Source organism: Oryzias latipes, chromosome 15 (assembly GCF_053564925.1).
Source record: "Oryzias latipes strain Hd-rR chromosome 15, Olatipes_Hd-rR_3.1".
NCBI lineage: Eukaryota > Metazoa > Chordata > Actinopteri > Beloniformes > Adrianichthyidae > Oryzias > Oryzias latipes.
Genome location: NC_136251.1, coordinates 32,535,885 through 32,563,609, shown reverse-complemented (window position 1 = coordinate 32,563,609; position 27,725 = coordinate 32,535,885). Strand labels below are relative to the sequence as shown.

Below are 27,725 nucleotides of genomic sequence, written 5' to 3'. Positions count from 1 at the left end.
TTGAAGAAATACAAAGTCAAGGCTGGCGTTAACCCCGACCTTTCAATTAAAAAAAAGGGGGGTTTTTATGCACAAACATAGTATTGTGCATAAAACCCCCCTGAAGCAGTCAGACTGCTGAACTCCGGTTGATCACTGCACCCCCCCCCCTCTCCATGGACAACAAGCTAATTCCCAAGTGCAATATCACAGGGCTGTGCAATGCTTAACATAACATACTGTGCAATTGAAAAATACTTCTGTGCAATACTCCGTAACAGTCTGATATTATATCATTATTGATACTATATTTATTTATGTCTGAATGTAAACGGCTGGCCCGGGACCAGAGAGCCTTATTTCGTTTTATCATGATAAAATGACAAAGTTTCCTGATTCCTATGAAGACATCATGTCATCCTGCTTAACCTCACAAGGGATTAAAGACACGTGATCAGACGTCTGGCAGACCAATGCTTTAAATCCTGAACTACACTGAACCTAAAGCAGGACTGCATACTACCTCACTGCACACCGGAAAACTGGATCTCTGTTCCATCTGGACAGTTTAATGAAGTGTAGGCCCGGTTGTCACCTCGCTCCTGCTTCCAGCAAATCTGTCTGCTTCGCAGCCTTGCTCTTGAGTCATGCCCTCTGGTGCCTCCATCCCATCAAACAAGAGATCCATCTTCAGAGCGATGTTTAAATGAAGTAGTCAGAGAGCAGAGAAACCCCCCCCATTAAGAAATGCAAAAAACAACCAATCTGTAGCCATAAAAAGATGAATTTATTTCAATTTAATTTACAAATATTACAGATTTAATCTGTCCAGTGATGGACGCACATCAAAAAACACATTCATGAAATGTCCCTCAAAGTCTCTCATCAGTGCTCAGTCCAAGCCCTCCACTTGTTCATGTTGGAAAACAAACAAGACACCAGTAAATGAGTCGGGCCGGTCCGGTTCTACAGGATTACTGGAAGAGGGAAATCCACTCCAATCCATTGTGGCTTTAAGATAATCCCAGCACAGCTACTATCGAACCCCCAAGCCTGTAAACACTGATGAGAGCCAACAGTGGAAGAAAGAGGAACGCATGAAAAGAAAAAACACTTCTAACACAAACATCTTTAGTCTGCTGCAACAACTCAGCAGGACTTAGAAGGATCAATGATGGCCTTTTCTAAGGAAACTACTTCCACACATTAAAAAAAGAAGGAAAATGAAAAAGATGTTTTCTAAATTACCTTTTTGTGTAAAGCTCTGGATTTCAAATATCTTTTTCCCTGGATTCAAATAAAGCCTGAGTTCCCCTCAATAACCGATTGTCCTCAAAAATACTGAGGTAATGTGCATCTCTCCTCTGTCTCCTTCCATTGAAAACGTTTTCCTGACATAGTTTATAAAACAAATGCTACACAGAAACACTCCAACCTGTCTGTGGGTTTCATCTTGTCTGACATCTGTTCATTTGAGTCAGCTACAGAAACCCCGCCTAAAACTGGAATCAGTAGGGAGCAAACTTCTGCCGGTCAGACTTTTTCCCGCCAGGCGTCTGCATTTTTGCCGTGTACTGGGATAAACCCTGCGCTAGGCTGGAAGCGGCTGCCGGATGGACCGCCAGGATGGGGAGCGTTTTCATGCCAAGCAGGCTGGAAATGGGGACAGCGTAATGTGGGTTTTGGATTGCTGATAAGGTGGAGGGGGAGTGGACGTTAATGGTGGTGGGGGCCGGGGCGGGGGCTGCCAGGACAGCCATTGAAGAAGCAGCAGAAGAGCCTGTGGAAGCAGACTGGGAGAAGCTCATGTTCAGGTCAACGGGGGTCGAGGAAGCAGCGGCCTGCATGGTGTATCTAGCCATCTCTAAGCTGCACGTCATGGCGTTGAGATGACGGCGAAGGGTTATGACACGATCGGGTGACACCGAAGAGAAGGGAGGTGAGGAGAAAACATAAGAATGAAGAAAGGAATGTGTTAAAAAGCAGACGATGAGCAGTGAGTGTCAACAAATTCATGAACATTAATCTGCCCTCATGCTGCACTCGTGTGCACGGCGGCCTCCAGAGCGGCTCACCTGGCGTTGATGAGGTACTGGGCGATGCTGATACTGGCCGGCGAACCCGTGATGGTGACTTGGCGGACAGCTGAGCCATCAGTGGCGCTGGCAATTTTGATGTGAGCCCCAGAGACCTGTCGGATCTCATTGATCTTGCTGCCTTGCCTTCCAATTATGCAGCCAATAAGCTAAGAAGGAGGGAATTGAACACATGTAACTAACAGAACCGCTCATTTTTTCAGGCTCTTCAGGAAGGACAAAAGAAAATGGGAATGACGGCAAAGCTGGAAGTCGAGGCACAACTTTCTGTGTCATAGTAAACACATGCATGCAGCAATATTCTGTCTGATCAGATGAAAACTGCATCTCACTTACTGGAAAAATGAGTAAATGGTCATTTTTTATACATATTGAGAAAGTTTCCTTTGAAAAAGATCAGCTTCCTGTCTTTAGAAACAAATAAAACAGGACGCATTTCTCCATAATTAACCGCCATTAACGTGTCAAATCCGTCTTTATTCAGGACCTCTCACCAAATCCTCTGAACATGAACCTGAAGTGTTTGTCTCTTGGACACCATGATGGATTCTCCAGTGGTTGCTTGGTAACACCAGGCAGTACACACAGCCAATCCACCCCCGCCCCCCACCCCACCTAAAAACTAACACACCTTCTTGTTTTTTTGATGATCATATAACTCACTTTTCCTACTTTAAGCCTCAGGTTGGCTGTGGCTCCATCCTCAGGTTTTAATGAGAAAATCCATAAACAGATTCCAAAAATGTTATTATCTTTACAGAGACGCGTGATGGAGTGATGCCACTCTGTCCAGTCAGCGGAGATGACAGCCGGAAAATCCACAAGCAGTTTTCCATCTGTGTGTGTGAGTCAGGGTGTGTATTTGTGTGTGTTCTCTTCATCCACAGAGCAGCAGACTCTGAGAAAGGCGGTTCCTTCTCTTAATTTCTCCTGTAATCGGTTCCAGCAGAGGAAATGAATACATGACTTTCTGGGGCTTAAAAGGTGCGTTTCCCACAATGCCTCATTACTGCAGTCCTCCTGAAAGTTTTAATGAAGTCTGCAGCGTGAGAAGTCGCGCTTAGTGGCTGAGCACAAACAATGCTGTACTTACATCATTAGGAATTGCCAGCTCTTGTGTACTGGTGGAGGCAGAGGAATCCAAGCCTGCAAAGTAGGACAAGAACGCTGCTTACACTTTGACATGACAAACTGTTCCACATTGACAAGCTTTGTGCTGCTACGATGCCAGAACCAAAGCATGAATTTCATATAAACATTTACACGGAACAAAGTATTTATGGCACACATCTGTAGGCTACAACACAAATCCTGTCTGAAAAGGCAAAATGCTGCAACGTTTTGCGTTGAGTTAGTTGTGGCAGATATGAGTATGTGGGATGGTTGAGGTCAGGGATGGTCGATGTTAGAATTGGAGAAGAACTGTTGTAAAGGTGGAGGATGGGGTCAAGACATAAGGGCTTGAGAGGCTAAATGATAATAGAGCTGAAATTTGGAAGGAAACAAGAAACGAGGAAATATTTCTGTCATTTTTCCCAATGATCTCAGGTGACGCTGCACTGTTTGTTTTGTGCTTATTTGAATTATTTTCAGTCTTCATGGTGCTTTGGCTTATAAATATTTCAGTGGCAAACTCTCAAGGCTGTTCATAACAAAATAGTTTGGTGGCTTCTCAACCTTTAAAGCGTGTTATCATTTCACTTTTCTCTTCATGTGCAAATAAATGCAAATACGGGTCAAAAGCGTGACAGCTCATTTGTTCTGAGCACATCTCTGCCAAGCCACTGCATCACGCCACTACAACAAGAACAACAAAACCTGTGAGTCTGTCTCATTCGCAGAAATGAAGACATCCTTGATCCTGGCTGAAGTGACAGCAGTGTATTGATGATGTGAGTCGAAGAGGAGTGAAGACAGAGGGGTAGATGGACCTCCCCGGGGAGCCGTGGGTACGTACCAGGGAAGGTAGGGTTGCTCTGCCCAAGGGAAGGGAGGGGGATATGCTGCATAGCCAACTGGTGAAGCTTGGTCAACTGCAGGGTAGGAAGGAAGTTAGAGCTAACCAATCAAACTGGATTATTTCAGAGGAGCTGAAACTGGAATATAATCTGAAGTTGACAAACATCACAGACGGTGTCAGCAAAGGAGATTCATGTCCCTCCCAAAACATGCTTCATTACAAGTACAGTTATTAAAACGGCCACACGTCTACAGCCAAGAAACACTCAGAGATTTCCATTTCAATCCAAATATGTCGCTAGTCTTGGGTTAGTGTTAGTCAAGTCAAAAGTTCACAACTACTGAAGATTCGTCTTTGCAGAGTAGGACAGATGGGGTGTTTTGGAGGGGGTGGGCAGAAGAATGGATGTGATGCTTCTACTTACATCTTGATGTGCAAAAGCATACTGCCCTGGAATTGCAAAAGCCTGCAGAAGACAGGAGATGAGATGTGGGCGGTGCTGACATGTTATAACGTGTCATTTAAAATACATTTTCACAGCAAATGAAAAGTAAACTCAGAACAGCAAAAATCAATTCCCTTCTACTTTCCCCCAGCTCTAATGTGTATGGATCTAGTGGAATTTCATCTAAATGTCATCTGCTGCTTTCTGCCCTCTTTGACTGTGGCTGAAAATCCAATAACATAAACAGATGTCTGATAGGTCAGAGCAAAGCGGGCAAAAATCAGGGCAGCAGCTTACCAGACGCTGAAACCACCAACTTTCTCTCTGAGCGCAACTATTCATCTGAACCTCATTTATTCACCTCAGTGAATAAATGAGGTTGCTATAACATCATCACCAACTGCTCCTGTTTCCCTACTTCTGTACGCTGATGTGTGGTTGCTGGGATGCTAAAGGCCAGTGGGCCCACAGGTTTAAACACTCACGTGTGCAGAGTGCTGCGGGGCCAAAACCGCATGGGCTCCAGCTGGAAGGATCTTGGGCCGGTAGGGAATAGTTGCTCCTTTTGGTGGAGACTACAGACATGAAATGATGCAAACATGTTTGCATTGGTCCATTTTGTGATGGTCTTATAGTTGTCTTTGTTTATCCTCTCAGGAAAGAATACTAAGATAAAAAAACAAATACTGCTGATTGGGGTTTTTTTTGTTTTTATTGTAAATAGAGCATTGAAATGCTTGGTCGTCCTTCTGGGGCTACAATAAAACCTAATATGCCTGTTTTAAGACAATAAAAAGCTATTTGCATATTGGAAAAGCCATTTAAAAACTGCAGCTAAAACTTCAAACAAAGATCAAGATTATTTTATCTTTTGAACCTATTGTTATGAAAAAAATTGTCACACCATTTAACTCATTCATTCTGTGATTTCTTTTAACCTTCAATATAACCAAAACATTTAGAATACTTTCATTTTAGGGTGATAGGTGATTACATTTGAGATTTGGTGTCAAAATTGTAAAATTGTGAGAAAAATCTTGATAACTTTGAGGACCAGAAAAAGTGAAGATCCAAAGTTTCCCTTTTAAAAAATTGAAATATTGGATAATTGAGGACATTTGAATTTCTACAATGTATCCATACTGAAGCAATCTACAGAGAATATAGATATGAACGTAAATTAAACCTGAGTCTACGCATTACAAAACTATCAGTAATCAATAATCGATCATGAAGGATGAAGAAGAGTAATCAGTGCAGAAAAATGTTGACTTTGATCTACAGATAAAGGAATAAAGAAAGCTGCAGAGCATCAGGAACGGGTCCAGACACTGAGGAAACCTCTCAGCTCAAATGATTAAAACAGCAAAGATCAGGATCCATCAGAAGATCTGGATCACAGCAGCCAATAGAAATCCAGGATCTGTCATGTCACTTAGTTGAGTCAGCGGCCTCGGCAATTTAAAGTGATGCAGTAAACAGAATTAGAGCTGCAAACACTTATAGAAATCCAGTATTTTCCATTGAAGGCATGTCGTCCCAACATAACAGACAGACAGAAAGAAAAATGCGATGAAGATCATTCTTATCCTGAACAAATGATCTGTGGTCAAACATGCAGGATTTGAACTTCCGTAGCAGAAAAAGAGAGTAGATTTCTTTAATTTTGGGTGGAAAATCGACACCCCCCAGTGTGTATTGTAACGATGAACTCTATTAATTGGAATCTGCTAGAAGTAAAAGTACTATAATCCTGGACCCCATGCCACATATTTCTACCTTTACCGGTATGAATGCTTTTTTGTGACCAAACTTTTACCAAGATAATTCTGCATTCCTCATGTTTAGAACTGCAATAACTGCAATAACAGAAGTGTTTTTAAGGAGGGTGGAAGAAGGTCACAGGTACGTTGATGTCTCGTTTTGCTATTTCAGATGTTGCTACAAGTCTTTCCTGGCTGTGTCTTTGCATATAAAGTTAGAAATGATTGATGATTTCAGTCAGATTATGACAAGGATGCAAAGTAAACATCCCTGTACAGTTATAACATTTTGATTCTTTCTTCATCACACATCCACAGTTCTTTATTCGGGTATTGAAACGTACATCTTTTAAAGAAACACAGTAATCGGCTGCATTGGCCTTTAAAATACCCCGAGGTAAAGAAACGGAGCCACTAAACATGTCTCACCAAGACCTAAATAAATGTGGCATGCTTGACTCCTAAACGGAGATTTGAAGGTGAAGATCAGCGGCTGCATGATGGCGCTCACCTCCAGCATCACAGAGCAGATGTGTCTCACACACTGAGTGATGGCCTGCGGAGTGCCAGAGATGGTGACGGCCCTCTCCGTGGAGTCTGGCAGCATGTCTCCGGCCACCTGAACCTGGGCGCCTGTGGTCTTTACGTCAGCAGACAAGAGAGGAGACAAAGGCTCGTTACTGCAGAGCCCAGCGCACAATCAGCCACATTGAAATGTTGTTTCAAGCATTCACGCAAATTAGGCTGAAACGTGTTGGCGTGCAGTGAGCAGCTGCCAAACAAACGGCAATGTGTGCCCTGATATTTGCAGAGGCCCCATAAATATTCCCCGTTCAGAGTAAAGATTCAAACCCGTCATGTTTACTGGAATATTTGGAAACAGAAAAAGACAGGAATGTGTGACATCTGAAGGTGTTGGTGGGTGGTGTTGTGTCTGTTTGGATGCATCACAAGAAACAATAAAAAAACAATTATGTCCTGCATTAACATCAAAACGAAAAAGATGAGCACCTCTCTGATCTCTTTGATCTTTGAGCCTCCTTTCCCGATCAGTGACCCACATTGACTCCCCGGGAAAACCAGACGGAGAGTCACAGGTGGCTTGCTTGTCACGTTGCTGTTTGTCATTGCTGCTGTTATATCCTGAGAGAAAGTTCAGAAATACTTCTTTCTGAGGCGACTGATGTGACGCACATGGAACAAAGTTGGCATGGATTTGGCGCATTTCTTGGCCTACCTCCTCAAACTTCTGTGCAATCATGGAGAAGGCTCTGAAAATTCCCTCTGTGGGGCCAGTGATGGTCACGATTCTCTCTGGAGACGATCCCTCGGATATGTTGATGCGGGCGCCGCTCTGCAAACCAAGCTTCAGAGTTATGCTGCTGCCCACTCGACCCCATCCTGATTAAGTCAAAATGATGCAAACCTCTTCTCTCATTTTCTTCACTGTTTCTCCTTTCTGGAATCATACAGAAGAAAATCTGCTTTATTAGTTCCATAATGGCATTGAGACAGAAACTTCAGATCTGCAGAGATGAGTGTGGATTTTATACCTTTCCAATTATGCTTCCAACTTCCTGGGAAAGAAAAGATATCAGCATTTGAGCAAAACAAACCACAGCCCTTCCCATTTAGAGCCAAATGTGATCATTTGGAGCAGAATTACATGCTATTATAAGACAGGTTAGTTCTGGGGGAAAAACTGTGACTCATCTTGACGATTTGCATCGGGTAATTACCTTTCCGTGCATGAGCAGCCTCAGAGTCAGGGTAACATTCAGACTCCCATCTGAAGCCATTTCTTCCTTGTCAGACATCCTCTGTGTTATGAGATGTTTAAAGTAAACACTCTGCAATAAGAAAGACATTGTGTGTGAGTCACAGGTGGTTATGTGCCGCGGGATGTTCTGGAAATGATGTGTAAAATTGAGGAGGTAATCAGTCACATCGAAAAACATGTTTCTGCCGTGCATGTTGTCCATATTTATTGTTTTCTTTCTTTCCTCGGCTCTACCTCTGTGTTTGGAGGCAAAAATGCAACTACAATCTGATTAGACCTCAGTTAAGACTGGACTTTAGGATTATAGTAGGGTTATGCGGGGTTAATGTAGAGCTATGGTAGAGGTCTGGTAGAGGTCTGGTAGAGTTATGACAGAGTTATGGTAGAGGTCTGGTAGAGTTATGACAGAGTTATGGTAGAGGTCTGGTAGAGTTATGACAGAGTTATGGTAGAGGTCTGGTAGAGTTATGGTAGAGTTATGGTAGAGTTATGATAGAGTTATGGTAGAGTTATGATAGAGTTATGGTAGAGGTCTGGTGGAGTTATGGTAGAGGTCTGATAGAGGTCTGGTAGAGGTCTGGCAGAGTTATGGTAGAGTTATGATAGAGTTATGGAAGAGTTATGATAGATTTACAGTATAGTTATGATAGAGTTACGGCAGAGTTATGGTAGATTTATGATAGCGTTACAGTAGAGTTATATCAGAGTTATGATAGAATTATGGTAGAGGTCTGGTAGAGTTATGACAAAGTTATGGTAGAGGTCTGGTAGAGTTATGACAGAGTTATGGTAGAGGTCTGGTAGAGTTATGGTAGAGTTATGGTAGAGTTATGATAGAGTTATGGTAGAGTTATGATAGAGTTGTGGTAGAGGTCTGGTGGAGTTATGGTAGAGGTCTGATAGAGGTCTGGTAGAGGTCTGGCAGAGTTATGGTAGAGTTATGATAGAGTTATGGAAGAGTTATGATAGATTTACAGTATAGTTATGATAGAGTTACGGCAGAGTTATGGTAGAGTTATGGCAGAGTTATGGTAGAGGTCTGGTAGAGTTATGATAGAGTTATGGTAGAGTTATGATAGAGTTACAGTAGAGTTATGATAGAGTTATGGCAGAGTTATGGTAGAGTTATGGCAGAGTTATGATAGAGTTATGATAGAGGTCTGATAGAGGTCTGGTAGAGTTATGATAGAGTTATGGTAGAGGTCTGGTAGAGGTCTGGTAGAGTTATGATAGAGTTATGGTAGAGGTCTGGTAGAGGTCTGGTAGAGTTATGGTAGAGTTATGATAGCGTTACAGTAGAGTTATATTAGAGTTATGGCAGAGTTATGATAGAGTTATGGTAAAGGTCTGGTAGAGTTATGGTAGAGTTATGATAGAGTTATGGTAGAGTTAGGGTAGAGTTATGATAGAGTTATGGTAGAGTTATGATAGAGTTATGGTAGAGTTATGATAGAGTTATGGTAGAGTTAGGGTAGAGTTGTGATAGAGTTATGGTAGAGTTATGATAGAGTTATGGTAGAGCTATGGTAGAGGTCTGGTAGAGATACAGTAGAGTTATGGTAGAGGTCTGGTAGAGTTATGGTAGAGTTATGATAGAGTTATGATAGAGTTATGATAGAGTTATGGTAGAGTTAGGGTAGAGTTATGATAGAGTTATGGTAGAGCTATGGTAGAGGTCTGGTAGAGATACAGTAGAGTTATGGTAGAGTTATGGTTGAGGTATGTTAGAGGTCTGGTAGAGTTATGGTAGAGTTATGATAGAGTTATGATAGAGTTATGGTAGAGTTATGATAGAGTTACCGTAGAGTTATATAAGAGTTATGGTAGAGTTATGGCAGAAGTGGTAAGTAGGACACACCTACTAATTATGAGGCTGCAGGCAACACACGTGTTAATTTGGTTTCAGTGCTTTAAAAGCCCTCCTCCTCCCCGTTCGGACATGAACTCTTGTTGTTGCCATACATCAAGGCATCAGGAAGTGGAACAGGAGTTGGGAGGCAGGTAAGCCAGGCTTTAAGTTCTCCGAGCTGAAACAGGGAGTGGGAACTTCTGAGCAGACTTGTTCACAGTTCCCGGTACACAAGCAATCAGCCAGGCTTTGGTGCATCTGCGGCATGGCGGCAAAAGCCTGCAAGCGTGACGTGACTTTGTTCACCTAGATCCGCCCTCCCATCAGTGACTGGTACGTTAAGCCGGCCTTCCTCCGGCACGTACAATTAAGGCTCCTGCAAACTATTTATTTCCTATTTTTTTCAGAAAGTGTTTTGGTTGCACGCCCTTCTCATCTTCCCGCAAATAGGGGATTAAAGCTGCTGCTTTGCCTTTACCGTTTTCAATTGGGATTTCTGTCCGGGTTCCCACCCCCGCCACGACAGAACCGGTTGGAGAGATTGGCTCAGCTCACCCAGGAGACCTCTCGTTGCTGTGGCGTCTCTCCGGACTGTGGACGGCTCCCACCAGCTGATCGACAGTGGTTGGGCGGCTTACTCGTCGCCCCTGAACATTAATCAATTTTAATTGTGTGGGTTTTATTGTCAGTTTTATTCTTGTTTCAGGAGGTGGGAGCCCGAGGTGGTGGACTGCTGTGTCTGGTGGTGGGTCCCAGTGTGCTGTGTGGTTTCCCATCACGTGTGCAGTGCTTCACAAAAAGGTCCTTGCTTTGTTTTTACGTTGTTTTAACCCCCTCTGTAAGATCCTCCTCCAGAATATTTTTACCGACTTTGATCAAGGATTGTTGTTTTATTGAGGGGTTTCTTAACATTGTCTTTAACTAAAATCTAATAAATTATTTTTTAAAGCAAACCACAGCCTCTGCCTTGGTTTAGAGCAGGACCTACACCTGCCTTTCTGGCGTTGTTGACCCTTTTACTTGTCCTGCCACACAGAGTTGTATTATAGTTATGGTAGTTATGGTAGAGTTATGTAAGGGTTATAGTAGGGTTACCATAGAGTAAGGTAAGGTTATGTTAGGTTTTACTAAAGTCACGGTCGAGTTGTGGTAGTGGTGATGGTATGGTTACCGTAGCGTTATAGTAATCCTTATGATGTAGAAACTCATAATTAGTTTGACTGAACTGGGTCTTCATGGTAAAGAACAACCAGAACTTGCAGAAATGCCTTTTTGTACATTTCAGCTGTGAAATCTAATGACAGTAGAGATGAAATCTATCTGCTTGAACTGTTAAGATCATTAAATTAACTACAGCCGATGTAAAGGAGAGCTTTTTCCACTGCCAGTTGCCCTTTACGGAGTTTATCAGGGTTCTGCTGCTTCCTGAAGATGTACAGACCATTGCTGCTTTCGTTTTGATCACATGGCTGTGTGTGGGGAGATAAGCCTATCACTGGGTGCAATCTTCACATGGTGCCGCGTCTTTAGTCACAGCTGGATACCATTTGAGTGACTCTTTGGTATCAGAAGAAATACAAAGGAAGCCACTTGTGCTGCAAAGGACTGCAGATCAAATGATGTGTGTGTGACTCGCACAATGAGGTCTCTGTTGTGGCCGTGGATCCAATTTGTTGTATTAGCAGAATGTCTGTATGCAGTGCAGGAATATCTGCTTACAGAACCACGACGCAGAGACAGAGATGGATCCTTTGGAGGACCAAGGCGACTGTGTTCATTAGATTATCCTGCTTTTAAGGAGCGGTTCTTCCATTTACCTTTGGAGAAGGCCGAAGGAACAACCTGATCTAAGCTGGAAAAGTAATAATTAAATTAGACGGAGAAAGTAAACTGAAGTTCTACTAATTCATTTATAAAGATGATACATTTGTTGCCTCCATGTTTATATCAGGTGAAAACTTTGTTCTGCATCCATTCATCCTCCAGCATTTTTTCATGCTGGGTTCAGCCGTAGTCCTGGCTGTCCTTACAGGTGGTTACGGGTTGTCTTCAGGTGAAAAACAGTTCAACCTGTACGGGACTCGCAGGTGACCCACACAAGATATCAAGGCGGTAGACCGCTCAGCGAACAGGAGGTAACAGAAAACATGTTCATGTACATTGTCCTTCATTGGATTTTTCATTTTTTTACCAGGAGACCCCACACAGCTCAACCCCCCCACCGTTACATGTTGTGTTTCTTTATGGAAATGTAGTTTTACCGTCTAAAGCAGGGATGCCCAAATCCAGGCCTCAAGGGCTGATTTGCAACATTTTTTCCAACCAACCTCCCATTGAAGATCCTTATTGGCTAAACACACCTGATCCAGGTAGTCAGCAGCAGATGAGACAGGATTTCTGGAAAACCAGTGGGAGGCCGGCCCTCGAGGCCTGGATTTGGGCATCCCTGTTCTAAAGGTACCATGCGAAGGACAAACTGTTAATGCTGTGAATCACTGACCATTTGAATCTGGAATTGATCTGAACAAATTCCCAAAAGAAAATAAAGTACAGTTTTCTGCAGATGGTATACATCAAGACAAACATGATTTATAGATTTTAAAGCTTCCAGATTGTCTCCAAATGGAAGCAGCTGTTTTGACTTCTTGTTACATCTTCTCATTCCTGCAACTTTGAAAAATTAAAAGTTTTCACAATGTGCCAAAAATGGTCCGAATCACCTGAGAAGCTCCAAAACTGCTTTCCAGCCTTTCAGTCTGTCTGCCAAAGAAGGGTTTGATGGTCACAAGTGGTTCAGCCCAAAATGTCCCACAATTCTGGGTTTCATCCATGAAGAAGAAACAGAAACGGAATTAAATATTCACTGCAGGAACTTTTGGACTGAAGTATTAAAATTCAAAAGTATAGAGCGTAGAAGGAAAAGGAAATTTGTGTTTTACAATTTTTTGTCTGTTTTCCTTGCAAAGAAACGGTTCCCTTCCAAAGCTATGACCATTGTTTTATTTTAGGTGTGGGGGGGTGACTATTACCCTTTAGTTATTAACAATATTAGAACTAAAAAATGAGCATTAGCTACATCAGATCTTTAGAACCACATTTTGACCCAAATCAGTCTTTACTTCAACCTCGGTAGTTTTTATCTCCACTGTGGTAAATTAGTAGTAAATAAATAGACATCTAACGTGTCTATTGTACTTCCTTTTCTCAGCCAGTCTGTCTTTGTGCTAAACAATTTCATCAGCTTCTTACATGTCAATAAATGTTTCGGAGCGAAGCGTAAAACTGAACTGATCAAAGTTATTCCTTAAATCCATTATGTCTGACCAGTGGCGGTTTTTTGATATGGGCGATGTGGGCGGTCGCCCATGGCGGCACTTCATAGGGGGCGGCATTTGCCGTGCCTGGGGCGTTACACCTAATGTGCTACATACTATATTCAAAGAGGAAGCTTGGAGCTTTTAATTTGAAATTGCTTCAGCAGCCGACACTTAATGCTTTTTGTTTGACACATCAGACTCTTAAGAATGTCTTCCTCCTATTTGCTCTTCACACTTATGGTGCAAAAAAAAAAAAAAAAAAAAAAAAAAGAATACCACAGAGTGAAACAACGTAAAACAGGCACATGAAAAGGAATTAGGCAGAACAAACACCCGTGCTCAACCCAATTTCGAAAAAAGCAGGCAATGGAGATTATTTCCCACAATTCTTTGCTCCGACACAGCAGACCCGATGCGCACGTGACCACCGCCCTCTGCTGCAAGACGCTTGCGGCCACACCTCTTTGCGGTAGTCTTTGGAACATAAGTCAAAAAACTCGAGAGGCGGGCGCAACTCGCCGGTGGCTGGCTGAATCACACTAACAGGTGATTGGGAGTCTTTTTCTATCTGACAATCAACTCTGGGCCGCAGCTGCGCGCTGTCGTCATAGAGACGGAGCCGCGTGTGTCAGAGGGAAGGGGAGGGGGAGGGGGGATGAGATCAGACTATTTTTTTAGGATTGAGTTTTTTTGGAGGATTTCTGCTGTTGGTGTTGCACAAATTTAGGGAAATGCCAAATATTTTTGGAGTAATCCCACTGAAGAGTTTTATGATTTAGTCTTTAATGTTTTATAAGACCTAAACATATTAATCACAATAAGTTTTATTTTTTAGATCTAATCCCTCTGTTATGTTTCACAAAGACACACACAGGACGTCACACATTAAGAAATTATTGCTAAAAATGAAGCAGGAGTCCAGCTCTAAAAAAAAATTCTCTAAAAACTGATAGAGCAAAAAAAATGGAATTATTTGATATAATTTCTTATTAATATTTCCAGGCTTTCTTTGCTTTTTGTTCTGCAGCATGTTCATATTTGTATAATTTTGACAGAATATATTTATATGGAGAACAAAATATTACAATTTATTTAAGGTTTAACTTGTGTTCCTGTTTTTATTCATATTTATGTTCAAAAAGTTCAGTTTAAAAGGTTTAAAAGTTTAGCTTTAGTGTGTTCAGTAAACATTTATCTTCTTCGGCCCAAAACCTTAAGCGTGTTTTTAACTTAGGCCCCTGTGTGACTGAGTTTGACCCCCCTGTAATACGAGTCTAGAAAATTCATGCATTTTTTGTGTAAAATAGCTAAATAGAAGATAGGGAACACAGCAGGATGTTGTCAAATTTTGTATGTGGGGGTGGGGGTGGGGGGGCGCTGGTGGGGTTACTCGCCCAGGGAGTAAGTTAGTGTAGAACCGCCACTGTGTCTGACCTTTGCACAAATTAACCTTTGGTACTTACTCAACTTACTACAGGACTCTCTCCATCCTATTGCTGCAAAGAAAAGTGTTTGGATCAAACATCCCAGCAAATCCAAAGGTTGAACTGAAAAAGCTACAGCAGCTTCAAACTAAGCAGCTGAGAAGACTGGACTGAATTGTTCGGCTACATTTCAGTGCTGATAGTACACCAGCTTAATAACAAATGAGTGTTTCTATCTGCAAACAAAAGCCCCGCTGCAGCCTCCCCCACTCTGTGCATCATTATAAAGTTACAATGAATGCATGAAATAAGCAGCAGCATCTTTCTGTCTGTAATCCTATAGGCCCCGGATTTATTTAGTTAACGCTAAAACCCTTTTGACCTATTTCTGTCACCTCTAGCCAGTCAGCCTTCAAGACTTGTGAACAAAGGCGGGTTCTGAAGCGGCCTGACCAAGTTTGATGATAAAACCCATCATTTAGAGAAACTTGATGTTTCTGCCACAACAGCATCAGAAACGATGAACAATGTCTAAGTGGATTACTGGAGGGATTTCCTTCACAGCGTGTTCATGTGTAGATCTGGTGCAGACACAAAGAACATGCTGCGTGTGAGACCATGTAACGACACATTCAGAGCATCATTTAGGACATCACTGCATCCAGCAGAGCTCTACTTCATTAAATGTGTTTCTACCCAACAACATTCAAGCAGCTTTTGGTCTGTCATGACAAAAATCTCCTCCAAACAAGACCATTAGCGCCCTAAGCATCCAGACTGAAAACTATTTATAACTGTCTGTACGCCACAGCAAATCAGACGATGAACACGAGGCTGCGTGACGTTCCTCTGTCAACACGAAGGTTACAGTAGAAAAGATAAAGCTTGTATCACATTGAATGTGCTCATAAATTCAAAGCAAAACTATCAAAACCGGAGAGCATTTCATTTACAGCCCAAGACAGCAACCTGCAGAAAAACAAGCAACTCTGATTCTGCGATCTAATGGGAGTCATGGGTAACGCATTAAAACAAAGCCTCACATTGTTTAGCCTCTGCTAAAAATACACAACTGATGGCTGAGTTTCTCTTCAGCTTTGCCTCAACGATTTAGGACGGTTTTAGCGACAAAAACTGCTCTGTGAGCAATGAGGACATTTGCAGCGACCGCTCTCTTGTAGGCCTGAAAAGTCATAAGAGTAAAGCACAAACCTGATCTGCAAAGTCTTCGTCTTCTTTTTCGGCCTCATCAAAATGAGTGGCCCTCAGTTTGTAGTCTTTGTTCAGTGTTTGCTCCCTTTGTTTTCAGTTATCCCCGGAGTGGACAGATGGCTCCCTCTGCCCTCAGACCGGCTGGAGCGAAGGCAGGCTTTGCTGTTAGTCCCTCAGCTTAACCCGGGATAAGCCCCTACGCAGGGCAAGTGAACCCGCATCTCCTGCCTAAGTGTCCGTGTCTCAACCACCAAAGAGGCGTTCCTCTGCACAAAGATCCACGAGCAGAGGAGGTCTGCAGGGCAAGAAGGCTGCCGTCAACAATCTGTATTTGTCCTGAGAAAACCCCCCGTGAAAGCAGTCATCGGCACAGACTGCTGCTGATCCCAGGCTTGTTTGCCAGCTTATGACTCCATTACTGCAGGTCTTCTTCTCCACAGGACGAGGAGGAACTGTCTCTGCGTATGAAACCACAGCTTCATACAAGAAGACGAAATGAGGACAAAACCACATCAGGTATTTAGTGATGTTAAGTACAATGTCTTCATGGGGGGTTTCCTCCCCCCTCGTGGCCTCTGCCCTCCTACACAAAAGCCCCTCTGCCCTTGCAATGGGGGCATACTGGATACAATACGGCCCTTTCCTGCACAGAAAAATGTTTTCAGCCGAGCCTCAAAACTGCCAAGAAAACCAACCAGTGAAGCAGAAGCGGCAAATTGAATTAACATTCAGTGTGTGGACACAGTAATGGCCTCACAGTCATCCACATCCTCTCAGCAGAATCACAACCAGAGTTTCTATCAGTGAGCAGACCAAACATCTTTTCTAGTCCGGCTGAAGCTTCGCAGCTTTTCACTTTTGGAGCTCAACATGAGGTCAACATTTTTACCTGATAAAGGTCAGAAAGCGTTCAGTTAAATTAGAAAAATATACAAAAGTCTGAGCTTCCACTGAAAATACAGTCAGAGCGCCAACTGTGCTGTGAAGGCAGCGTGTGGCGGACGTTCCTGTCCTCTCTCAGACCTCGCCTGGTTTTTAAAATGTTGCGTTTGTTGTCTCATAAAACTGACACACTGAATTATTATTTATTTTCACAATAAATAAAACAACATCCTTGTACAGGAAACATTTCAATGTCCAACAGTTTTATAAAGCAGACGGAATTTCAGCACAAGTTTTGCAGCTGAAGTGATTTTATCTGTGGAAGGTTTTCATTCAGTCCCTTTGCAGGACGGCCTCCCTCCCAAAAGGCAGGAGGACGTTGCACTTCTCTCCTCAGCATGTTTCCCTGCAAATGTATGGTTGGTTGTCATATTTGTCACATTCATCTTCATGAAAAAGTCCTTTTTTCACCCCCATCTCCTACGTTCTGTTAAACAGGAAAGAATTTTAACAGCTTTTCCTCACATCCTAGCTTTACTGTGGATGCTTACTGCGATTTACTTGGAAACAAAGAAAAAACTGATTAGCCCCCTGATGCTAACATGTTTCTCTGACCCGTCTCCTGAGGAATCCCAGCCGTTCTTCTTTAGCAAATCTCTCAAGCTCCTGCAGAGATGATGGCCTTCTGCCATAGACCTAGGCTTCAGTTCACCCTCACCGTTTCAGTGGGATTCAGGCGTGCAGGCCAGCCGGAAACGTTCACTGTGGTCTTCTGAAGGTCGTTCTTCACCAGAAGCGCCGGATGTTTGAGTCGTCGTGTTGGAAGACAAAGTGATGACCCAGACCCAGTCTGGCTGCTGACTGCTGGAGGCTTTCCTTCAAAATCTTCACCTTCTTTCATTATTCTTTCCACCTTGAGGAGATTCCTAGTTCCAGACCCAGTGAAGCCTCCCCCCAGCATAATACTTCCACCACCATATTTCACTGTGGGGATGGTGTTCTTTGGGTTGTGTTCCTCTCCCTTCCAGATCGAGAGGTTGTCTTCTTTCAGACTACAATTCCTGACCTAGCTAAGTCCTTAATTAGTCTCTTGGCAGTTGTTCTGGGGTCTTTAGACACATTTTGTCGTCCCACCTCTGCCAGGCTTGTTCCCTGGTTCTTGACACTTGGAAATGCTGGGATACGTTTGTAAATCCTCCTGCTTTCAGCACCAATGATCTTTTTTCTCAAGTCTGAACTGATTTTTGTTTGTTTTTGATGCTTTCTTAAGTGACAGCTGAAACCTGTACTGAGCGCTTTTATGACTGTAAATAGAGAAATATGAAACAAAGGTAAAAGACATTATTGCACAACATTTGTTTGTCCTAAAGGTCAATTAAAAGGTCAATTCTTAATCATTTTGGTAGTTTTTCCTTTTTGTGAAATTATTTTGTTTTTACATGCAAAGGAAAGAAATGGAAGCATTCATAATAAAGCTGAGATTTTAGAAAAAGCTGTGTTCAAATTCCTTGCTCTGTTTAACAGGACTTGGGAGAGAAAACCTTGTCTTGTGATCATTTCACTGATCGCTGGCATCAATCCTCAGCTCTGATTATTTTGCTGTAAAGTCCTGAAATCTTCTGGAAGAGTTGGCCCCACCACACATGGGAGGACTGTCAGACCAGCCCTTCCTCCTGTCATTGTTGACAGAGCAGACTCAGCCTGATCCATCTTTTTCCAGCATGTTTACATCAGGCTGAACGCTGAAGGAGATGCTAACGTCTACCAGCTGAACAGGACAGAAACATTTACCATGGAGTCAGGAGGACGTCCTTCCTGGCGTCCGTCCGTCCGTCCCGGCCAAAGGTGGAATTCATGTCAGATGTGTTTCCCTGGTAAAAGCAGATTTCAAGGTGGATTGTTGGCCATTAAAACAGACTCACCATATTCTTGGGGAATTATTGTGGTTTATGAAGGAGCAGACATAGATTCACTCATTCTACAGACTCAGAATCACATCAGAAATAACAATTTGTGTATTTTTTGAACAGGATGATAAAATGCAGATTTTTGAGAAAAGTTCGGGATTTTTCATGCGCTTTATGGTACAAAAATATGATATTCCTTTTGTTTCATTGTGTTTCTGTAAGGAACAGTGATGGTGATGATGATGATGATGATGGTGGTGGTAAAAAGATGCTGATGTTGGAGCTACCAGGGACAACTAGAGAGGAGATTCATGGAGGTGTGAAGGGTGGAGGCGGATGGTTCTCTGAGGAGAGCAGCTGGAAGTCAGAAATGTCCAGCTGATAGTGAAGATGTGACCTTCAGAGCTCAGCCTCAGTAACAGAGCTGACAGTGCTGATCATGTTTCAGCACTTTTATACCGAATTACATAAGTCATACAATTATATACCGAATTTGATCATTAGTCTTTATTTTGGCTCATTTGAATTCGATTGTCCCAAAGTTAGTTTCAAATAACCATCAGCAAAGTGGATTAAAGTATGCAGAACCTGCAGGTTCCATCCAGGTTGGTATTCTAATCTCAAGGATTTTGACAAAAACTGTGGAAAAATCCACTCGCAGTCTTCGTGAATTTTTACAACTTTATTGTAAAATATTTGATTGATGGAAATAAGAACACGTGGTTTCTGAGTATGACCACGTGACGGTCAGAGACGGGTCACGTGACTTTGACCCGCAACAACACCGTTTCCACTCGAGCTCGTGTTGGGGGCTTCCCGTCCACGGGGACACAAGGGGAGGTGGCGGCTCCTCCCGTGATTCCCCGCCCTCCAAACCGGGAGCACAGACGGACCAGGAAGTCCGTTCTCTGAGTTCTGGACCTTGGACCCGCAGCGTGTGCGGGAGGAGACGGCATGGACTTCCACAGACTGAACACCTTCGGGGTTTTCCAGCGACTCTGGCCTCATTACGGCTACGAGCGGGACTTTGGAGAGCTGCGGGAGCGGGAGTTTCCGAGGATGACGGGTAATGGCTCACGCACCGCGGTCAGCATCTGCGCAGACGCAGCAGTTCCAGCTAACGCGCAGCATCTGCGCAGACGCAGCCTCTGCAGTCGCTGACCTGCTGTTGTAAACAGGAGTGACGTACCTGGACCACGCAGCAGCCACTCTGCACCCAGACTCTCTGCTCAGGGGTTACTTCCAGGACATCTCCTCTAACGTTTATGGTAAGACTGGACAGTTTTCCATTTTTTTGTTCCACTGTGTGTAACTTGGTGGATTTTCCTGCAGGGAACCCCCACAGCCACAGCCCCAGCAGCAGGCTGACCCATGACACCGTGGAGCGGGTCAGATACAGGTAAGGTCCATGGCGTCCTCCGTAATGACCACTGAGTTTTGGAGGAAGTGAGTGAAATCGGAGCGTTTCCTTCTAGGATCCTGCAGCATTTTAACTCCAGCCCTGACGAGTACTCTGTGATTTTCACTTCTGGCTGCACTGCTGCTCTCAAGTTAGTGGCTGAGATTTTTCCCTGGAGCCCACAGACAGACCAGGAAACAGGAAGTGTCTTCTCATATCTGACGGACAACCATACCTCGGTTGTGGGCATGAGGGGACAGACCTCTGCCCTGGGGGTCGCTGCCCTGTCTGTCCTTCCAGAAGAAATGGAAAACAAAGAAAAAGAGGACTGCCCAGAGGAAGATGCTCTTTGCCAAACAGCACACCTGTTCTGTTACCCAGCACAGAGCAATTTTTCTGGAAGAAAGTACCCCCTGAGCTATGTGAGGGGCATCCAGACCAGACGTCTGTACCCGGCGAGCCACCGCAGAGGCCGCTGGTTTGTTCTGCTGGATGCAGCTTCCTATGTCAGCTGTTCCCCTTTGGACCTCCGGGACTGCCCTGCGGATTTCATCCCCATCTCCTTCTACAAGATGTTTGGCTTCCCCACCGGTCTGGGGGCTCTGCTGGTCCGAAACAGCACAGCAGGATCTCTGAGAAAGACCTACTTTGGAGGAGGCACAGCAGCCGCTTACCTCACCAGTGAAGATTATTACGTGGAGGCAGCAAACATTTCTGACAGGTAGAGCCTGGTAGAAATATTCTAAACACATGTCCACACCTTTATTCTGAAATCCTCTGCTTCTCCTTCCACATTAAAGGTTTGAAGATGGGACCATATCATTTTTGGACATCGTTGCTTTAAACCATGGCTTTGAGTCTCTCTACAGGATAGCAGGTGAAGGGAAGGAGCACCATGAGGATTTCAGTTGGAACTCTTTACTTAACGCACAGAATCTTTGCTTTGGTGTCGTTTGTAAATCATTATCTGCTTTCAGGAAACATGCACAACATCCAGCTGCACACGTTTGGCTTGGCACGGTACACATTCATACTGCTCTCCGGTCTTTGCCACGGCAACGGGAGGCGGGCGGCTCAGATATATGCAGATGGACACTTTGACAGTCCGGCCACTCAGGGATCGATCCTGAACTTCAACCTTCTGGACTCTAACGGGAGAATAATCGGATATTCCCAGGTGCCTCCAATGAACAAGCTTCTGCTGAGTCTGGTTCTGGTTCCGACTGTTGACATTTACGTTTGACAGCAAATCCTCTTTTACCCTCAGGTGGACCGGATGGCAAGTCTGTACAACATCCATGTGCGCACAGGCTGTTTCTGTAACACAGGGGCCTGTCAGGCCTTGATCGGCATCACAAACCAGCAGATGAAGAGAAACCTTCAGGTGGGAGACGGAGGAAAACTAAAGTGGCTGTTCAGGGTCTGCACAGACTTTAAAAAGCATGATGCTCTTTAAGGCGGGCCACGTCTGTGGAGACAGCATTGACCTGGTGGATGGCCAGCCCACTGGATCGGTTCGAGTGTCCTTTGGCTACATGTCGACATTTGAAGACTGTCAAAAGTTCCTGAGCTTTGTTGCTGAGTGCTTTGTGGAGAAGCCGGTCACTGTGGACCCAGACAGACTACAAGGTCTGCTACCTGTCAGTGCACCATCAGAGAGATCCAATGGTGTCTCGCCCATCCAAGCCTTCCAGGAAGAGTCATGTGAGGTTGTTCAGAGGGAAGAGCCAGTGGAACGGAGAGACGCCTACACTCTGACCAACATCTACATTTATCCTGTGAAGTCCTGTGGAGCATATGAGGTCTGAGCCCTCTCCTGTGAGCGCTGCTCTCGCTGCCGCTGCATGTTTGATGCAGCTTTGCTGTTTCCCATGCAGGTCCATAACTGGCCAGTGGGGCCGCTGGGTTTATTATATGACAGAGCCTGGATGGTGGTGAACAGAAACGGAGTTTGCCTAAATCAGAAGAGGGAGCCTCGCCTGTGCCTCATCAGCCCCCGAATCCACCTTCCCTCCAACAAACTGATGCTGCAGGCTTCAGGTCAGCAGGTCCATGACCACCTCTGAAAATAAACGCACCGTTTCACTCAGGTGTTGGTTTTTACCCATAAAAGTACTTTTTTTCCGAACCATGACCCTGTAGGGATGGAGACCATTTCAGTTCCTCTGGAAAAGGACATTCTGCTGCACACGGGCTCTGCTGTGAGTCAGAGTAAAGTCTGCGGCGACAGGTAAGCTGGTCGGACGCTGGACACGGCGGCACATATCCTCTGTTCCACATTTGTTTTTGTCAGATCACAGATCACTGCAGTGTTGCATGACACACCGTGGAGCCCACGTCTCTGCTCTCAGAAAAGTCCTCCGTTGTAGGAAAAACACAAACAAAAGGCAGGGGACGGTAATCCTTTAGAAAAACCCCACATGACGTGCTTCAATCTAACAAAAACGCTGTTAATCTGTAGATTCTGCGATGAAGACATTTCTCCAACTAGCGCTCAGCATCAACCCTTTGCAGATTTCCCCTGAGGCCTCCTGAAAGTAATCCTCTCTGCTCCAGGGTGGAGACTGTTGACTGCGGGGCCGAGGCTGCTTCCTGGCTGTCAGGCTTCCTCGGACAGCCATGCCGCCTGATAAGACAAAGTCCAGACTTCACCCGAGAAATGAAGAAGAGACCGTGTGACGGTATGAAGGGCGTCGGGTTCCCTCCAGATTCTCAATGGTTCCAAACATGAACGAAGACAATGTCACTGCAGAGAGACAGATGCCTTTGAAACTGTACATAAAAATGTTAAAATAGTTTCTATTTTTATAGACGGTAATCTAAACAACATCAGTCTTTGACTGTAACCATAAAATGTTCTGATGGTCTTAAAAGAAGAGTCATACTTTAAATTAAGATTTAGATTATGCAGTGACGCGCAGTCAGGGGAGGCAAAATATAGCTTAAAAAATACATGCATTAAATAAGATGAGTATACCGGTTATTATTAAAAATTACAAGCTAAGATTCTTTTCAGACATGTCTATTCTATGATAACTTGTTTCTGTGTGTGTTTTCAATGTTTCTTTGGTATGAATTTCCTGTTTAAATAAACAAAAAAGCGGCAGGTGAGGCACCGGCAGCCCATGCCTCACCTGGGCCCAGACTGTGCCGCACAGCCTGACTGGGCTGCAGGTGACGCATCCGCTTTATGTTTTGCTCTTTGTATCGTCCTAAAAGATAACTTTCTCGCCAACTGCCTGATTGGTGCCAGTTTGTAACTCATTTAGACTTTTTATCCACTAAAAATGCACATTAGAAAGACAGTAGATGGAGGGCACTGAGAGGGTTGGGGAGGGGGGCTCAGATATTATGGCGGGGGGGGGGGGGGGGGGGGTTGTAGTGTGTAGGGTTGTAGGGTTATGGGGGGTGGCTGTGGGTGCGTGGCGATCCCTGGGTTGCTTAGGTCGCGTGCCTGGGCTGGCTTGCGGAGACGGGGCGCCAGTCGGGTGGTGGCCGGCTCATGGGTTCCGGGGGCCCTGGCTTCGTCCCTGGCCTTTGTCTCGGTGTCCGGCACCCGGTGGCCCCCATGGCTGCCGCCTGGTACGGCTAAGCACTCCTGTCTTGTGGCCTGGGGGCCGGACACTGGGTTCGCTTGTGCCTCTGGGCATTGGGGGGGGCCCCTGTAGGGGGGCCCTCTCTGTGCCTGGCTGGTGGGGTGGGCGGTCCCCTCCTCCTCCCCTCCCGGGCTGCCTGGGTCCGGATGCTGGGGGGGCTTCTGGCCTGGGGGGCTCTCCTCCCCTCTCCTGGTCTGGCTGGTCTGGCTGGGTAGGATCTGACTCCCCTTATGAACACACGGTTCACGTCGGCAGCATGCATGTATCTCCACCCCCACGTGCACGTGCACACTGCTCCCTGTCTGCTTCATCCCTCCTCCTGACCTACAGTGTATTGATGGACAGATTTTTTTCGCTCATCTTAGTGTCAGATTTTCACCTTTGATGTAACATTCGTCTTTCCAGCAGATCTGGTATAATTGTTAATTATAAAATAATAACTTATTCAAATCAGTGCTTGTATCCCCCACCTTTTCACCTTTCTTCCCTTTACTCTCTTCCACCCTCCCCTCACATTCTTCCCCTCTCCCTCCCCACACACACTAAATGTAACAAATAAATAAAAAATAATACGACAAAAAGGGGTTTATACAAATCTACACTCTAATTCAGCTGGTTGAAGCGCTCCTGCTCAACATGAGTTTAGGACTAAACCCACAAGATCTAGGAGAGAAACTATATAACCTCTTTTGTGATAGTAAAACCTGTCCAACACAAAAAGCCTTCAGCTCTAATCTGTTTGCTCAGCTGTTGGACAGAACAAGTTTAAAAAAAAAAAAAAAAAAAAGACAGTAGATGAAGCCCGCAGTACACCTGCCTGAAGGCAGAGGGCGCTGGTGATCCCAGAGAATGTGACACCGCCACATTTTCTGGATGGAGAATTTGTGGAGAAACATCTCTGGCAGTGGTCTCCGTGGAGACGGAGACTTTCCAAACTGTAGAAAGAAAAGGAAAACATCTACAAACTATGGAGTGATATTTACGCCACCTCGTTACACACAAAACTTTCTTAGCTACAAATGAAAATATTTAATATTTGCTTTCAATTTTTTGTTTTTTTTTTGCGTAAAAATTCTTTTTTGTGTTTGCAACCATAATGTTTCTGCATGCGTTGTGTCCTCATGTCGCTTTTTCCCTATCTTTGATTTTGCTCTCATAAGTTTCAGTTACCCTAACCAGGTCACACGGTTCTTCTGTGTTGTTGCAGCTGATGATCTGGAGGAGAAATCTGTTGATTTACTCCTCTAACGGAGGGAAAAGGGCCTAGAATTGAAATGAACAGTTCCTCTCACCGTCCAAAAACATGCTTCATAGGTTCATTGGTTACTCTAAACTCTAAATTGTAGGTGTGAGTGTGCATGTGAGTGTGCACGGGTGTGTGATTGTGGCCCTGTGAAAGACTGGCGACCTGTCCATGACTTCCCCCGCCCTCACCCACGAGTGGCCAGGATAGGCTCCAGCAGCCCCGTGACCTCGGAAGGGACAAACGGGTTTGGACGATGGATGAATGACTCAGACTGTTTGATCTTTAACCTCTGTGACCTTTCCCAGCTAACGACCATCCAGAGTCTTTTGTTCTGAAAGAGCCGCTCCGTCATGCTGACGGATCTTCCTCCAAATGTTTCTCAGACATTAAATGTGGTCAAATCCAAACTGTTGCTGGTTCTTTAAAAACATGTTTGTAAGGCTTTTTTAACTTGGTTCTTTGCTATTCCAACAGGTTTGGTGCAGAATGCTTTGATGAAAGGTCGGTTTAAGGTCGTCTTGTCGGACAAAGTTCTTTTTTTCTGTGGATGGAGACGACTGCGTTGCATCAGTTCAGATATCTCTTTCTGTGCTTCAGACTCTGAAAACAGACTTACCTCATCTAAACTTTGGGATACAGACCAGCCTCAGTTGAAAGGTGTGCTCGGCAGGGAGGATCTTATAAATCTCAGTGTTGAACTGCATGATGGGAAATGTAGGATCCCGCTTTCTGTGAGCTCTAATTAACTACATTAAAGATCTGTCTGCATCTGCTCTAAAGATGTCCACCCTTCCTAAACCACTTCCATTCCAAACTATAAAGGTCCAGACTTTAAATCTGTGTGTGACTTGTGTTCCAGCCTTGTTACATTTCTTCTGTCCTTCATTTCCCACAATGCTCTGCATCCATCATTTGGTGTAATCCTTCCTTACTGGTGAAGGGCCGGGTCTTTCATCACTTGTAATCCAGGCTTTCTTTTAAATACATGTCTTCCCCCTGAGCGTGAGATCCTCCTGGTTCTGTGATCCGGGCCGGCTCTCTGGTGGGACGCCGCTCCCTGCAGAGCCTTCACAGGCCCTGGTGGGAAACCCTTTCATCTGTGAACAGCAGCATCGCTGTAGGAGGAGGTTCAGCCTCCGCGTGTGAACGCTTTCCATGTCTTTCAGGAAGTAACTGAAATTATTCTGTCCAACAGCAGTTCTCATATTTGTGTTTGGAGCTTTTGTGGCGTGATGACTCATGGCTTCAGTCTTCAGTCAGTCCGAGCTGCTCCATGTACAGATGTTGTCCTCACAGCCAACAAATGAAGTCTTTCCTTTCCAGCTGCCCCCTCCCCGTCCCTCTCTCTGGTGAATGAAGCCCAGTATCTCATGATCAACCTCGCCAGCGTGAAGCTCATTCAGAGTCTAATGAGCAGCAGGTCTGAACACATTTGCATCGCTCCAGGATGCATTTACATGATAGAGGCTGGTCTCTGCAGCTCAGTGGAACAACGTCTCCTCATTTCCTTCTGTCACAGGCAGGGCGGCGGCGAGGACCAGGAGCTCCTCGTCTCTCAGAAAGTCATCAGGCGCTTCCGAGCCAATTTAGTCATCACTGGAGGAGAAGCATTCGATGAGGATAATTGGTCACACTTGATCATTGGCAGCACCCGCTTCGTGGTGAGCTGACACTCTGACTTGAATGTGACATCTTCAAACGCATTCAAAGCCAGTCAAGTGGATCATTGCCAAAGCCTGTGCCCTGTGTGATAAACCGTAAGGTCGCGGGTCAGTGTGGAAGATGCCAGATGGTGGGAATAGACCAGGACACCGGAGCCAAATGTAAAGAGCCGCTCGTGTCCCTGTCTGCCCTCCGCGGCGGGAAGGTGGGTCAGAAACATTCGCCGCTCCTCAGTTATCTGTGTGTGACGCAGGAACAGAAAAACCAAAGATGATGGAGATGTTTCCACCTTTAGGTGACGTTTGGCGTGTATCTGACTCATGAGACTGCAGACGGCTCTGCAGCAGGACACGCTCTCTCTGTTGGTTCTGTTATCCAGCCGGAACCACACGGGCCTTGAAGGGTCACCTCTTTGTTTTTTCTCATCGCTGTTAATCCTCCCATCTTTTTAACGTTTTTAAAATGAAAAACATCAAAGATTTGGAATTCAGCTCTTAGATGGAATCACCTGAAATCTTAGCTACAAAGGAAATGTTATTTCAACAGCTGCCCATTTAACTCATCAACCTTCTTTACCAGCCAAAGACAGAAATGAATGTTCAACATATGCCGATGATCTACTGTTGAGAGGAGAAGAGCGCCGATCTGTTAGGAACGCAGCATCAGTGGAGGTACTTTTCTCTCTGTGTCCCCAGAGAATCACGGAAAGAACCGTTGCATCCTCTAAAGATGAAGTCGCCACATTGCCTTCCCTCTAACACCTTTACAACACCATGAACTGTAAAGGCAATGATTGTAATGATGCACTGAAAGCCATCAATAGGAAGAGAATGAAAATAAAAGGCACATCAACACTTCAGCTTTGGTTCATTTATTAATGCTGAAAAATAAAAACCAAAGTCCAGATGACCTTTTAACCTCTTTCTGGGATGAACCGTCGGGATGAGTGAGAGTCTTCAGGCAGAAATCTCACCAAGCCGTTTCTGAAGCCGGTTTATTGTCTTTAGAAAGTCTTTGAAAGCAAGAAGAGGTAAGAAGAAACATTCATCCAAATTAATGGAGTGTGAAACGTTCAAGTAAATAGCGTTCAGTTATGGAGCAATCTTTGCAGAAACCATGAAGCTCCAATCATGTTCAGGGAATTTGATTTCCTGGTGACATTGCTGAAGTACTCTGAAGAAAAATGTGTGAAAACATCTGCAACAGTA

General features: G+C 44.5%; 2 protein-coding genes across 8 annotated transcripts; one reads left to right on the top strand and one right to left on the bottom strand.

Annotated features, from left to right (window-relative positions):
* Nucleotides 1-745: 745 nt before the first annotated feature.
* Nucleotides 746-16,425, bottom strand: zgc:110045 (poly(rC)-binding protein 3). Of its 2 annotated transcripts, none has more exons than XM_004077523.5 (13): nucleotides 15,826-16,425; nucleotides 7,983-8,093; nucleotides 7,797-7,820; nucleotides 7,670-7,702; nucleotides 7,481-7,597; nucleotides 7,255-7,386; nucleotides 6,755-6,883; nucleotides 4,966-5,055; nucleotides 4,460-4,501; nucleotides 4,033-4,108; nucleotides 3,169-3,221; nucleotides 2,055-2,224; nucleotides 746-1,848 (listed from the first exon to the last, which is right to left on the bottom strand). In XM_004077523.5, exons 2-13 carry the CDS (start codon nucleotides 8,058-8,060, stop codon nucleotides 1,488-1,490), a joined length of 1,305 nt encoding a protein of 434 aa, XP_004077571.1. In that variant the 5' UTR covers nucleotides 8,061-8,093; nucleotides 15,826-16,425; the 3' UTR covers nucleotides 746-1,487. The 2 variants fall into 2 exon arrangements, with proteins under 2 accessions (XP_004077571.1, XP_023819388.1); XM_023963620.2 differs by having other exon boundaries at nucleotides 746-1,041.
* Nucleotides 16,426-19,348: 2,923 nt separating this feature from the next.
* mocos (molybdenum cofactor sulfurase) lies at nucleotides 19,349-27,376 on the top strand. 6 transcript variants are annotated; one of them, XM_020709819.3, is made up of 17 exons: nucleotides 19,352-19,680; nucleotides 19,793-19,882; nucleotides 19,947-20,013; nucleotides 20,090-20,734; nucleotides 20,814-20,890; nucleotides 20,991-21,190; nucleotides 21,281-21,397; nucleotides 21,471-21,815; nucleotides 21,891-22,053; nucleotides 22,156-22,243; nucleotides 22,570-22,694; nucleotides 25,330-25,356; nucleotides 25,453-25,512; nucleotides 26,179-26,275; nucleotides 26,375-26,516; nucleotides 26,618-26,722; nucleotides 26,813-27,376. In XM_020709819.3, the coding sequence occupies exons 1-17, from the start codon at nucleotides 19,569-19,571 to the stop codon at nucleotides 26,915-26,917; spliced, it is 2,565 nt and encodes an 854-aa protein (XP_020565478.1). In that variant the 5' UTR covers nucleotides 19,352-19,568; the 3' UTR covers nucleotides 26,918-27,376. The 6 variants fall into 6 exon arrangements, with proteins under 6 accessions (XP_011483102.1, XP_020565478.1, XP_011483101.1 ...); XM_078931867.1 differs by having other exon boundaries at nucleotides 19,377-19,680; nucleotides 19,754-19,882; XM_011484799.4 differs by having other exon boundaries at nucleotides 25,330-25,512.
* The last annotated feature ends 349 nt before the right edge of the window (nucleotides 27,377-27,725 follow it).